At 34.1% G+C, this 15000-nt stretch overlaps 2 protein-coding genes across 2 annotated transcripts; one reads left to right on the top strand and one right to left on the bottom strand.

Annotated features, from left to right (window-relative positions):
- Positions 1 to 6786: 6786 nt before the first annotated feature.
- On the top strand, positions 6787 to 11887 carry LOC132045152 (4-coumarate--CoA ligase 1). Its single transcript, XM_059435690.1, has 6 exons — positions 6787 to 7414; positions 7884 to 8432; positions 9338 to 9536; positions 10430 to 10643; positions 10758 to 10860; positions 11536 to 11887. Exons 1-6 carry the CDS (start codon positions 6902 to 6904, stop codon positions 11653 to 11655), a joined length of 1698 nt encoding a protein of 565 aa, XP_059291673.1. The 5' UTR covers positions 6787 to 6901; the 3' UTR covers positions 11656 to 11887.
- A 2202-nt stretch (positions 11888 to 14089) lies between these two features.
- On the bottom strand, positions 14090 to 14685 carry LOC132045150 (SKP1-like protein 11). Its single transcript, XM_059435689.1, has one exon. The coding sequence runs from the start codon at positions 14549 to 14551 to the stop codon at positions 14117 to 14119; it is 435 nt and encodes a 144-aa protein (XP_059291672.1). The 5' UTR covers positions 14552 to 14685; the 3' UTR covers positions 14090 to 14116.
- Between the last annotated feature and the right edge of the window lie 315 nt (positions 14686 to 15000).

Genomic DNA, 15000 nt, shown 5'->3' with positions numbered 1-15000 from the left:
GGTCAATTCTCTGTGACCTCCCACCGTTCACAACATCCCTTGCTTCTCGCAAGAACGGCTCCTCGATGGAGGAGTAGAAGCGCTGGTCCCCTTTGGTCAACTTGCTTGTGCCTGCTGTTACCTACCGTAGGACCTAACGGGAACACTAAAATCCAAATGAAACAAACGGCACTTAAGGAACTAAACTACATTCTTCCATGAGAAAATTTAAGAAGGGTTATATTACCTACTTAAACCCACGTGTTTTTTTTTTTTTCTTTCACTTTATTCAGCATCCCAAGAAATTCATCTCTCAATAATTTGAGTCACCAAATGGATAACAAAAATATAACTAGTTTTATTACTTTCCATTACTAAGGTAATTATCATTGAGATCAACCAGGTAGGAAAATTATTGAAGAATAGGACAACGGTCAGTAATATTCTTTTATGTCATATTTCTCTATTATTAAATAAGTAAATCTCGGTGGAGTTTTTTAGGAAGAGTTAACATGTTCCTACTTAAGCCACGTCAAAATGTATTTTTTTTTTTCTATAGTATTCTTTTATTTACTAGCATCCCAAGAAATCCATCTCTCTATAGTTAGAATCATCAAGATGGATGATAAACAATCCAGCTAGTTTTTGTTACTTTCCCATCTACAATAAGTATTAATTATCAGAGATCTCACCAGAAAGGACAATTATTTAGCAGGACAACAATTATTAATATTCCTTGCATGTCATATTCCTTTCATGTCATATAGTATTAATTAATCAAGTACATAATAGGATTTGGGCCTGTGACTGGTGAAATTTGCAAGTATCCAACAAAATATGGTTGTGAAATTAAGGGCCCGTTTGGCCATAAATACCAAAAACATTTTCACTTTTTTTGAAATTTTTAAAGTTGGAGTTGTGTTTGGCCATAGTTTTTGAAATTGTAGTTTTTGGTGAAATATAGTGTAAAAAAGTGGAAATTTTTTGAAAAACAAGTTTTTCTTGTTTTTAGTATTCCGGAATACAACTCCGGAAAAAAGTGAATAATTTTTATGGACAAACGCTAAAAGTAAAAAAAGTGAAAAAAAAATTCCGGAAAAAAGTGAATAATTTTTATGGCCAAACGCCCACTAAGATTTTCAAGTCGCCCTAAATGCCAGAGCAAATGTACCTCGCCCCAAGTAGTGTCTCGAAACACCATTTCGTCTAAATTTTTTGAGTCCGGAATCTTTTTAACCCAAAAAATAACTTTTGGAACCAAACTAACCCTTTAAAAAAAAAAACCAAACTAGGCTTCACGCACAGAATCTGTGCATGAAATCCTCTTTCCCCTGAACCCAACCTTTATTCTTTGGAATTCAAACTCAAAATTAAGCTTTTTTCCGTACTTTGATCGAAGATTAGTCACGTTTCAAAACACCGGAATATAAATATTTTATATAGAACTTAATATTTTTTTTAGCGTAAAATAATATCGGCTCATTACATCAAGTATACACATATGTTTGGATCGTCGTTTTAGGGGTTGTAAAGTGCCTCGAAGTAAATTTAGAAACTTATTATCTTTAAGTTTTAGGAGTTGTAAACTTGTATTTACACCCCATGCTTGATTTGACTACACGTCATGCATGTCAATTTCAGCTTTTTTATCTCACATAAAGGACAGCTTTTAACAATACATCATGCATGCCAATTTCAACTTTTTAATGACACATAAAGGACTGATTTGGCAATACATCATGCATTTTGCCAATTTCAGCTTTTTTATGACACATAAAGAATCGATTTGGCAATACATCATGCATGCCAATTTCAGCTTTTTTATGACACATAAAGGACCGATTTGACGATACAATGATGCATTATTTGATCGTTTTATTAGACATTAATTCATATTGCGCAATACAAATGTATTTATACCCCATGCTTGATTTGACTACACGCCATGCATGTCAATTTCAATTTTTTTATCACGCATAACGGACCGATTTGACAATACAATGCATGAAATGGCGAAAATAGTGACTATTGCGCAATACGCAATAGGGGTCAATATGAATCTATTTAAGAAGAATATTCGACGAGGTAAAAACTCATCAATTTCATAAGTTTAAGTCTCTTAAGTGATTCAAAAAAACCTCTCTTAAGTCATTCAAAAAAAAAAAAAAAATCATACTTCATACAAAAAATGGCTCAAGATATTCCATCAGTTAGCGTTTCACCATACTGGGATGGTATTATCCTTGATGACAATAGTACAGTTCGTTACAATAAAAGATCAAAAGTTCATGTTAAATGTCCACTTGAAATGTCTTATGAATCACTAGTTACTTACATACATGAAAAAATGAACATTAGTCCAGATGAGTATGAAATCTCTATAACAGGCTTTCCCATGGTATAGTGCTTTATGGTATGCATTATATCAATGATGATGATTCTTTGAGGGATTATTTAAATGCGCCAGAAGAATATAAACATTTAGTCGCCTTTAATGTTCTTCAGATGTATGTTGAAAAGATACCCCGAGGTCCCTTAAGAACAACCCAGTCAAGTTAACACTTATGGGGATATTAGTTCTTACGGGGACATTTTGAGTCGCCAGCTGTGGCTGGAAAATCTAACCCAACAATTTAATCAAACTTGGTAAATATGCATTCTTATATTATTATTTTGTGTAATAGCACATGTTTATTCTATGTATTGGTAAATAACCATTTTTAAATCTTTGTAGGGGTTATAGACCTGATAAGAGTAATATTGGGCTATCATCTCAATTTAGTGGAGCAGCTTATTATTATAAAAACTCTCGATTCGGTGGAGATTATTATAATAATTCTCGATTCGGTGTAGTTGATTATTATCAAAACTACTTCGATGGTACCAACTATGGATGTTGGGCAGTCCTCTCAGTTCGGTGGAGTTGATCATTCTCCACACCATGCTCATTCTCAATATGTGTAGGTTTATCACCTTGATGTTAAATAATATATATATATATATATATTTGAATTTGGAATTTAACATATGCTTTTTATCGTGTAGCAGGAGGAGGCCTTTCTTAGATGACGCTGATTGTCCAAGTTATGTGGATACATCAGAGAGTGATGGCGATGAACCAGCTAATAATGCAGAGGTAACCAATGATGAAGATAGTGAAGGGGATGAAGAAGATACACATTTTAGTCCCCCGAACCAACCAGAACCAACTCACCACCACGTACCACCTCCGATGGCGGAAAATCCATTCTCCCCGATGTACCCCGTGCGGTGGCGTTCTGACTATATTTCATATCTTGACGATCCTACAAGGTCGTGAGGATGCATTTGTCTTCACAAGAGATGATGATCAAAGTCGCCAAAAAATGTGGATTGAACCAAAAAATCTCATGACTGATGAATGCGTCCTTGCAAAGGGAATGATGTTCGCATCAAAAAAGACATTGCAACGGGCTGTCAAAATTTATTGTATAAAGGATATGAGGCAGTTTAAGGTTGATAACTCAAACAAATCGGTATGAAGGCTAGTTTGTAAGCGAAAGACTTAAAGCTGTCGGTGGCTACTTCGGAGAATTGTTAAGCCTGATGGTGTGTGGGAAATCACAAAATTCCACCCAAAGCATACTTGTGATATAGGACAAAGTCGAGCAGATCATTTTAATTTAGATATAAACCTGATTGCTCATGTGTTACTTAAAGACATTGAGGAAACTCTAAGGTAACTTATCTGACCTAGTACATTATATATCTTATAGCAATTAAAATATCATTGCTAAATGTTGTTTGTTTAAACTTATGCAGGATGCCCATCAAAACTTGTATTAGCATGGTCCACTCCAAATATGGTAAAACCATAAGCAAGAGAAAAGGATTTCTCAAGCGTAGACGTGCTTTTGAGATGATCTTTGGAACTTGGGAATCCTCTTTTCAGGCGTTGCCGGGGTATATAGCGGCTCTACAACATGCTAATCCTGGCACTATTGTACAGTGACGGCTTTTAGAGGGCAGAATTTTTGACTTCGTCTTTTGGGCATTCAAACCAAGTATTGATGGTTTTGCTCATTGCCGGAATGTGATATCGATAGATGGGACACATGTATATGGCTGATATGACATCAAGCTCCTAATTGCAGTAGGTATGGATGCTAATGGGTCAATATTTTCTTTTGCTTTCTCAATTGCCGCCAACGAGAGCAACGAGACATGGGGGATGTTCTTGACTCATCTGAAGACTCATGTTATTAGGGGTTGTCAGGGCATATGTGTCCTATCGTATCGTCATAAAGGCATATTGCACAATATGCGTACTCTGGAAGGGTGGCAGCCTCCACATGCTTACCATCGATATTGTTTAAGGCAACTTAAAGACTAATTTGCAAACAAAGTTTGGAAATGGCAATAAATAAATTGATGTGGGGGTTGCGATACACAAAGATCAACAAAGAAAATGAAACCGCAAAATGGAGCCGCTAAGGAAAGTGAGTGAAGAGGCATATGTTTGGTTGATGAAATTAGAAGTTGAAAAATAGGCGCTCTATGCTGATGGAGGAAGGAGACGGGCATGCTCACAACGAATAGCTCGGAGTCTTTCAATGGACTCCTCAAATCTGCTCGGGGACTACCTGTCACCGCAATGGTAAGACTAACTTTCAAGCAGGTCGTGGAGCGGTTTGCGGATAGACAAGGCGTGCCGCAGCCATATTAGCCGAGGACGAACATGGATGCCAAAGCCCTACAAAAAGATAAAGCACCACGGGAAAAGGCAGGTCACCGCATGACCAAGTATGACGTCGTTGAATGAGGGTATGAAGTTAGAACGGGTTCTTACGACGATAAAGGAGGAAACAAACATATTGTTACTGAGCGTACAAGATCATGCACTTGTGGGAAGTGGCAAACGTACCACATGCCGTGTTCTCATGCAGTCAAGTGCTTTGAGAGAATGGCCACAAATGTAACTGATTATGTGTCGGGGGAATATAAGGTCGTAAATTACCTTAAAGCATATCCCGCCACTTCGATCCCCTTTGGTAATCAAGCTTATTGACGCCACGCCGTTTTCTATGGTTGCGAACAAGGAGCATATCCGTAAATTGGGAAAAAATAAGCTAACCCGTTATCCCAATCAAATGGATGTTAGAGAAAATACTTATTCTCGCAAGTGCTCGACATGGAAGCAATTTGGGTATGATAAGCGTTCATGTGGGCAAAACTCCCATGGTGGCAGCACATCTGGAAGTAAAAGAGTGTTTAGAACTTGATTTTTTTTTTTTAAGTATATTGTAATTTAATAATGTATTTCGTTGCTAATGGAATGAAATATTTTTCAATTATTATGAACCTCTTGTATTGGATGAATTATTTTTAAATATTATATTTATTTTTGCACATTCAAAAGGTGCGGATTACACAATACAATAACAAAATAAAAAAGACATAAAAGAAAAAAAACAACCTAATACAAAGCAGAGTAATTTTTTCTTTTCTATCTTTCTTGAACCAGAAAACTACTCTCATAGCTTTGGGAGTAAAACAAAAGAGATTAATCAAAACTCTATAAAATATGACACTTAAACCTAAATATAACAAGTTTTCAAACTTACTTGAAAGACTTTACAACCCCTAAAACGACGATCCAAATGTATATGTATACTTGATGTAATGAGTCGATATTATTGTACGCTAAAAAAAATATTAAGTTCTATATAAAATATTTATATTCCGAGGTTTTGAAACGTGACTAATCTTCGGTCAAAGTACAAAAAAAAACTTAAAGATAACAAGTTTCCAAACTTACTTCGAGACACTTTACAACCCCTAAAACGACAATCCAAACATATATGTATACTCTTGATGTAATGGTGACATTATTTTACGCTAAAAAAAATTAAGTTCTATATAAAATATTTATATTTCGGTATTTTGAAACGCGACTAATCTTCTCAAAGTACGGAGAAAGCTTTTAATTTTGAGTTTGATTTTTCAAAGAATAAAGGTTGGGGTCGTGGAAAGCAGATTTTACGACGATTCGCGGCGCGTGGATAGCATTTATTTTTTTTTTGTTTAAAGGGGTTAGTTTGGTTCCAAAAGTTATTTTTTGGGTTAAAAAAGCTCCGGACTCAAATTTTTTTTGTTAGATATATATACATAGATAATATGTAATATAAAATATTAAATATAAATTTAAAAGTAAGATTTTTTTTTTTTTTTGAAAATCATGGTGTCCGGGCTAGGTTATGCGCACTTTGGCTAGTTCCACGAAATAATAATATTATATGTTATTATAGTAATTTATTCACTTAATATTGACATTGCTTATGAAAAATTAGGTGTACGTCACTGCGTGTCGCTTATCTTTTATGAAAGGGCCAATGACCAATTCCCGTTATTGTAGGTTAGTACATATATCAGTAGGTAAAAGAGTTCCGTCCACTGGCCATCAGCAAAAACCCCGTTCCGACAAGTTGTGGTCTTGTGGTAGGTGAAGAGCTTAACTTCAAAATGTCAACTTTGAATCTCAATTTTGACCATTTTTTTTTTACAATGTTCTTTTTTAAAATCCCAATTACCCATCACCTAACCTTAGGACCGCAATTCCCATTCCCTGAACTACTCTCACCAACCACACACTCCCATATTTTTCATATCCCAAAAAAAAAAAAAAAAAAAAAAAAAAAAACTTGAATAGAAAAAAAATAAACTAGTTTCCAAGAAGTTGCCCCTTAACAACCCAAAATACCAATCAACTCCCTTTCACCAACCACACTCTTGTGTCATTTGTCTCATATTTATGTTCATCCATCTTTGAACATTCATCCTCAGGACACACAGCTAAAAAAACTATCTCCATTTAGCTTTTAACGTGCTCCAATTTTTTTTTCATTTTGGTCTTGAGTCTCAACTCGAACCATTATTAACCAGGATGCCTATGGAGACCGAAACAAAGCAATCAGTAGATATAATCTCCGAAACAAAGCAATCAGGAGATATAATCTCTGAAACAAAGCAATCAGGAGATATAATCTTTCGATCAAAACTCCCTGATATTTATATCCCTAATCATCTACCGTTACATTCTTATTGTTTCGAAAACATTTCGGAGTTTAGTTCCCGTCCTTGTTTAATTGATGGTGCAAATGAACAAATCTACACTTATGCTGAAGTTGAACTCACTTCAAGAAAAGTTGCAGTTGGTCTTAACAAATTGGGGATCCAACAAAAGGACACCATCATGATCCTGTTACCAAATTCCCCTGAATTTGTGTTTGCTTTTATGGGCGCATCGTATCTTGGAGCCATTTCTACAATGGCTAATCCTATGTTTACTCCTGCAGAGGTTGTAAAGCAAGCCAAAGCCTCAAGTGCTAAGATTATAATCACTCTAGCGTGTTATGTGGGCAAAGTTAAGGACTATGCAAATGAAAATGATGTCAAGGTAATTTGCATCGATTCACCCTGCCTCCGTCAGCTGTTAATTTTTGCCTGTTCGATTTTTTTTCTATTTTTAAAAATAATACCTAATACGTTATTGGGAAATACATTTATACTACTCTCTCTGTCCCGATTTAAGCGTCTTATTTTTTTTGTCTGTCCAAAAAGAGTATATTTTTTTTATGTTTAGTAAGCTGATAGTTCAAATATGCAACTTGATTAGTTTAAAATCACAAGATTCAAAACACATTTTAATACATGACATACATCTTTAATTTAGAATTACATGATTCATTGGTTTAAATTATGGATTACTTCTGTAATCTTAGGATCACATAAATTAGGATGGAGGGAGTAGTTTTAGATTTAAAAAAAAAATTAAAAAAATAATAATAAAAAAAAAAACAAAAAAAAAAAACGTATTACTCTCGTTAATTGGTTTGAATAATGGATTACTTGGTAAAAAAATTCAGGTAATTTGCATTGATACTGCACCAGAAGGCTGTCTCCATTTCTCCGAATTGACTCAATCGAACGAACACGACATTCCTGAGGTGAAAATCCAGCCAGACGACGTCGTAGCTCTACCGTATTCCTCAGGGACCACGGGGTTACCAAAAGGGGTGATGTTAACACACAAAGGATTAGTCACGAGTGTTGCACAACAAGTTGATGGTGAAAATGCCAACTTGTATATGCACAGTGAGGATGTGTTAATGTGTGTGTTGCCTTTGTTCCATATTTACTCCCTCAACTCTATTTTGCTATGTGGATTGAGAGTTGGAGCAGCGATATTGATTATACAAAAATTTGACATTGTTTCGTTTTTGGAGTTAATACAAAAGTATAAGGTGACAATTGGGCCATTTGTACCACCTATTGTTCTGGCAATTGCCAAGAGTCCGTTAGTTGATGACTATGATCTTTCGTCAGTAAGAACAGTTATGTCTGGTGGTGCTCCATTAGGAAAGGAACTTGAAGACGCTGTCCGAATCAAATTCCCTAACACTAAACTTGGTCAGGTAAAGAAAAATGTCTATGTTTTTTTTTTTTTTAGAAAATCAACTGTTAATTTTACAATGTTCTGCTGTTTATATATTTACCTACATGTTAGATTTTTATTATTTATGTTCTTATCCTGAAACACAATCCATGTGCTGATATTAATTACTCGATGAAAGTTTGGATCTTGATGCACATGAAAGTTGATGATTTCCTGAATTGGAGTGTACGCTAGTTTCCCAAAAAGAATATTTTTAAAAGATCCTCTAAACCCCATATAACTGCCCAAAATTTTAATTGCATTTATATATTTTTTTTTCCTATTATTGGAATTACAAGTGGATTTTGCTTGATTGAGTAAATTGTGGTGGTAGGTAAACGTCTATTCCTAAAATTGGTGGACGGATTATCCGTTTGAAAATTTTGCAATGGAGCAATTGCCACTTGTTACCAATGTACTCGAATACCGCACACCTTTGTGGACATCTTAGTTGGACTTTTTGACAACCCATTTGCTTTATGATTACTTGATAGTGATTACTGATTACCCAGCCAGGATCAACTATACTATAGTATGAGCCCGTTTGGATTGGCTTATTTCTATAAGCTTGTTTGCGAAACTAAAAGTTCAAAAAATAAGTTGGGGTGAAATTAACTTATTTTTTTTTTTTATAAAGTGCGCTTTTCACTTATAATTTCATAGTGTTTAAAATCTGGTCCAATTATTTTTTTCGAATTTATTTTAAGACAAAATGACTCATTTGTTAGTCACAAAAACACTAAAAAAGTGAAAAGCAAAATTTTTATAAGCCAACTTATAAGCCAATCCAAACGGGCTCTATTTTATTACTTTTAAATAACTTATTATGTTTGAATAAATTTCCATATTTAAATTCATTGACTAATAAAATTAATTATTGAATAGGGTTATGGAATGACTGAAGCCGGGCCAGTGCTGGCAATGTGTTTGGCTTTTGCAAAAGAACCTTTTGAGATAAAATCAGGTGCATGTGGAACTGTCGTGAGAAATGCTGAGATGAAAATTGTGGATCCAGATACGGGTTGCTCTCTGCCCCGTAACCAACCCGGTGAGATTTGCATTAGAGGTGACCAGATCATGAAAGGTATGTTTTTATTATCTTAAAATCTTAATATTACAAGTGATTATTGTCTACCAACTTTAATTATGTGTCAAAATTTAATATTTACATATTACAAGTGTTCCGTTGGTATTCCATGTTAGGTGATCATACATATATAGTTCCAAAATACACGTTTTCTTTTTCCAATTATCTAGAGTACGTATTCAGTGTGTTAAGAACAAATATACCAACTAGTAGACTCAGACAAAGATGCAGTAGGGGCCATTAGTATATTCACATATATTTTCAGCCTTTTGTTTTGGCCACCGAGCTGGCAACAGCCTGTTAGGCACATAATATAATGTTTGATTTGATTGATCTTACAAACGCCACAAAAAATTTAAGCATCAAAACTTCACCTAACCCCGCACTACCTACTCAAGAAAAAAAGGAGAAATATTTTATTTTATTGAAAACATGATTGATACAGTATTTTCTAATTTCATTCATTAATCAGCACTGCATTGTAGAGAGCCACATATTCAGGCATTTATATGTAATACAGTGATTGCATTAAAAGGTTATATGGCAATGTTATCCGATCACAACCAAGCTGCTAGTACCAGGAAGTGACTCCAATCTAGTAGCCTCTATTTACCTATTACTATATTATTGGAAACTTATGGGACCTTACCATAAATAATTTGAGGACAACACCGTGGAACTATTCACCCACCCACCAACAACTTATTTGTCTTTGGTCATAAAAACTGTACCAATCATTGCCAATTCTCTAGGTCAATAAGTCACCAATCCTTTTGTTATATTAAAATACATGATACTATCATTTCTCTCTAAACTAACATCGACTACGTAAACGGTATTTATTAATGTGAATATACAATTAATAATAATGACAAATATTATATTTGTAGGTTACCTGAATGATCCGGAGGCCACGACGAGAACAATAGACAAAGAAGGATGGTTACACACCGGCGACATTGGGCTCATCGACAATGATGACGAGCTTTTCATTGTGGACCGGTTGAAAGAATTGATAAAATATAAAGGATTTCAAGTGGCACCTGCCGAGCTTGAAGCTCTTCTAGTCAACCATCCCAATATTTCTGATGCTGCTGTTGTCCCGTAAGTTAATTACACTAATTTTGGTAATGTACAATTATAAAAGGCGTAACGTACTATAGATGCAGCTAGAAAAATGGTCTAAATTCTCAATATTTTGTTAAATACGTTGTGCAGAATGAAAGATGAGCAAGCAGGAGAAGTTCCAGTGGCTTTTGTTGTCAGGTCAAATGGATCCACAATTACTGAGGATGAAGTCAAGGATTTCGTCTCGAAGCAGGTTAGTTTCAATTTGTTCATTTGATTAATAATTGATATATTTTAAATTCGAAAGACTGATATATTTCTCTGGAACACATATAAAAAGAAAAGAACCGGCGAGCATCACTAATTATATGGCCTGCATCCATTCTATATCTCCTAGTAGTATATTGTTGTTCCCAACATTTAATTAATTGATGTGTATTTATTTTGAAAGATTCATATTATTCCTAGAACACATATAAAAAGAAAAGAAATTGGCGAGCGTCACTAATTAATAGGTGCAGTTGAAATCATACCACTAGTATATTGTTTTCTTGCAACATTCAATTAATAGGTGCAGTTGAAATCATATGAGTACTATATAAGATATTCAAGTTCTTGGTCACGTTAAGCGTGGCCCATACTGCTTTTAGCACGTGGTACTGGCAATAGAATTAATTAAGATAAAAAAGACAATATTATATAGTAACATATGTAAAACTACATATTTTAGAAGTTTTAGTCATCAATGTTATACGCGTATCATGTTTAAAATCACATAGCTGAAACGTCTTTATTTCTTTGTAAAATTTTATATCGAGTCAAAACTATACCAAATAAGTTAGAACCAAAGTTGTAATATCTTTTGGATAAAGATCAAATTGTGATACAGAACAACAATTGATTTTTGTTTTCTTTTTCAAATTTTCAGGTGATATTTTATAAGAGAATAAAGCGTGTATTTTTCGTGGAGACAGTACCCAAAGCTCCGTCAGGAAAAATTCTTAGAAAGGATTTGAGAGCTAGATTGGCTGCTGGTGTTCCAAATTAATTAATTCCAATGGGCTTGGTATTTGAGATACTATATGTTATTTGAATACCTTCAGTTCACCAATGTGTTCGATCAATATAATTGCAAGTTTGGCAACGGGCGAAATGTCTGTAAATTAATTTTATAAGACTTATTCATTTATCTTTTGACATTTTTATGTGATGATTTATTGTGCCAATCGTAATTTTTGTGGAAGAAGTAATAATATATCAAGAGTATGTATTCACATAAACTGCTATTGTGGAGTTATAATTATGGATTTACCTTTGAATGGTTACTCTTTGGTGAAATTAATAAAGATAAAAATCCCATATATCTGATGAACTGTATACTAAAGAACTCCAGTTTTAGAAAACCTAACCAGTCCCCAAATCTATATCGATTCGATTTTATACATGCCAATTTATTTAGTATGTGTAAGATTCATCATAACTGAACGGGAAAAGGGTCAGAAATATTTTTTGACTATTGATATATGTCAATTTTACCTTCCATTATGTTTTTCTCTAAAAGATGCCCTCGGTTAGTTGACCAACTCAAAATTGCCTTCAAACTAATCAAATAGTTCAAAATATCCTTCCTACCAATTGTTGCTTCAAAACAAAGACCCAATTTTGCCCTTGAACTATTCAAAGTGGGCAATTTTGCCGTTGTTTCTTTAACCTTTTCTTTTTTTTGGGGCATGGGGGGTGGGGTGAATGTGTGAGTGAAAAATATAATAACAACATAAGAAAATGTGCAGTATAAAGACTTCCTATTTTAACAATTATATAAAAAGACGATATATAACTCTTTTTTCTTCTGGTTCCTTATACATTAGGGATGGGTTATAATTTCTGACCATGCAATAATGTACCTTTCTTACATAAACTATTTAAAAATATGTTTTTTTACATTAATAATAATTATTTTATTTTACTAACTGTAAGAATGATATGATAAAACGAATTAAATTCAATTATACCTTGACACGTTATAGTATTATTTATTGTAACTTTAAGTAATCTCACATTTCAGTCGATACTGTAATAGTTTTGAAAGAAAACAGTAGAATTTTTTTTTAATTCATAATCTCCAATATAACTTTTTCTCAAGTCTTTACAATTAAGAATTCAAAAGTAAGCCAATTACTCTTGCCTGTGTGTTTGTTCCTGTCCTAGCTCTTCCAGTGATGAAAGGCAAGATTCATGGTGAGGTATTGTATGGGCTTAATGCATATGCAGTCCCTAAACTTATTTCATTTTTTCATTTTGGCACCTCAACTAAGTGTTATTTTTCTTGAACTCCTGAACTCGTCTTCAATTGTGTCTATCAAACACAATCCGACTTACATAGTATTCCATCTTCAATGTAAGAACATGCTAATATATATTCTAATTTAATTATGCCATCTTTTAGTTAAAATTAGCGACAGCGGGATCGGAAAAAGAGCGGCTCTTAATTAAGCTCGCGGTGAACAAAGCGAACCCATAAACCGACACATTCATGACCTAAAGAATAGCTTACCACATGTCTAAAATATTAGTCCACTTTCATTTCCCTAATTTAATTTCTGCTTCGAATAAAAATCAAATTTAGAGGGTTTGATAGATATACTTAGGACGAGTTCAGGGATTCAATAGGAACAACATTTAGTTGAGGTGTCAAAATGAAAAAAAGGGCAAATTTAGGGGGACGCATATGCATTAAGCCTATTGTATGCGTCTTTAAAATTATGAGTAAAGATAGTAAACCGGTCCATAGATAGATAAAGACATTAAGTCGCGGGCCTCACACCATCACTATAACCATCTCCATACTGCCTCACAAACCATTACCAGATTTTGTACTGCATAGGTCTGGGCTAAATACCAATCCAAAACACTCTTAACATAGTATCATATTATCTACTTTAGACTAAAGTCCGCACAATTTTCCTAAAAGGTTGCACACCATTAAGAGTGTTACTAAATTTTGTATGAAACTTCTTCTTCTTTTTATCCACTATTAATGTGGTTTTTTGTTCGCTTACCCAAAACATCGAGATGCACTCAAAAAAGAAGAAATCATACTGCTACCCCTATTAAATAAATTTTGTCATTAAAAATTAATTTATTTATAGATCAATCAAAACCAACAAATTCTGAAAAGATAAAACATACTCCACTAAGAAAGAAGTCAAACCAAAAACAAGAACAGAACACCAAGGTATAGCTAGACAATTTCAACCAAAAAAAAAAAAAAATCGAAGCATTGCTAGAAAATCATTCAACCGCCCAAGCTAGCACTGGGCGGAGCCAGCTTATATCCAGGGGGTTCCGAACCCCCTCAGCGAAAAATTACAGTGTATTTTCAAACTTAAAATTATTTTATTTTGTATATATAGTAGGTGTTGAACCCCCTGACTTCTTCGTATATTTACCTTTTAGAATTTTTGAACCCCCTGAATGAAAATCTTGGCTCCGCCAGTAGTAGCACGCAATTAATTATTTAACTCTTTAAAGATTTGCTCCTCATCCTCTCTAGTGATGTTGAAAAAATCACGTATTTCTTCTGGTGTTTTCCTTCTGATTCTATCAGCAACTTGTTCGCATGCAGCATCCAACAGCTCTGTAGCGGCAAGATAGTTAGTAGCTAAGACGAGATCAAACAATTTTGATTTATCCATTAACTTGAAGAAATTCTTGTCAAAAGTCATCAACTGGTCCTCTGATATATCTCTCTCTGAGTGTTTCGTCCAGTATTCAATCACTTTGATCATTGTATTGCTTTGGACATTAATTGACAGAGGAGTATTATTATTGGTGTTGGTTGAAGCTGCATTCTTGATGGTTAGTGACCTAAAAGCCATTGCCTCTTCCAAAACAAACTCTTCACCGTCGCTCGTCTTTAAAGTTAAGAGCTTTTCAGAAGACATGATGGTTGTGTTTTAATTTCTTCGAAGGGCTAATTGGTTTATTTTATAGAGCATTAGGATTTTCACTTTCCTACATGAACTAGGAAATTAAAACCGAACGAAAAAAAAGGAGAGGGGAAGAACTCCGTTTTTCCTTTTTGTTTGGCTGTATTGGAAATAAAAAAAAGATTTTGTAATTGGGGTCAAATATACGCTTCATTAATGAACATTTCAAAAATATCCCTCATTTCTAACATACTCTCACATAAGCAAGTCTAGTCATTGAAATTGGGTGACATGGACGCCACATGACATTTAATTTATTATATGTGGTGTTTACGTGGCAATTTTAAAAAAAACAATCTAGAAAATTGATTTTTGTAAAACAAATCTGGAAAAAAATGGCTTTTATTAAAAATGCAAACTTATTTGTTTTAATAAAACCAGTTTTTTTAAAATATATTCTCGAA

This window comes from Lycium ferocissimum, unplaced genomic scaffold, assembly GCF_029784015.1.
Source record: "Lycium ferocissimum isolate CSIRO_LF1 unplaced genomic scaffold, AGI_CSIRO_Lferr_CH_V1 ctg60, whole genome shotgun sequence".
Taxonomy (NCBI): domain Eukaryota; kingdom Viridiplantae; phylum Streptophyta; class Magnoliopsida; order Solanales; family Solanaceae; genus Lycium; species Lycium ferocissimum.
This window is presented reverse-complemented; position numbering and strand designations above follow the sequence as displayed.

Bases quoted from the DNA above. Each gene is read 5' to 3' on its own strand.
- LOC132045152 (XM_059435690.1), top strand. From the start codon at position 6,902: ATGCCTATGGAGACCGAAACAAAGCAATCAGTAGATATAATCTCCGAA. The intron at 7,415-7,883 runs GTAATTTGCATC...AAAAAAATTCAG, and splicing joins CAAATGAAAATGATGTCAAG to GTAATTTGCATTGATACTGC. The intron at 10,861-11,535 runs GTTAGTTTCAAT...TCAAATTTTCAG, and splicing joins AGGATTTCGTCTCGAAGCAG to GTGATATTTTATAAGAGAAT.
- LOC132045150 (XM_059435689.1), bottom strand. From the start codon at position 14,551: ATGTCTTCTGAAAAGCTCTTAACTTTAAAGACGAGCGACGGTGAAGAG.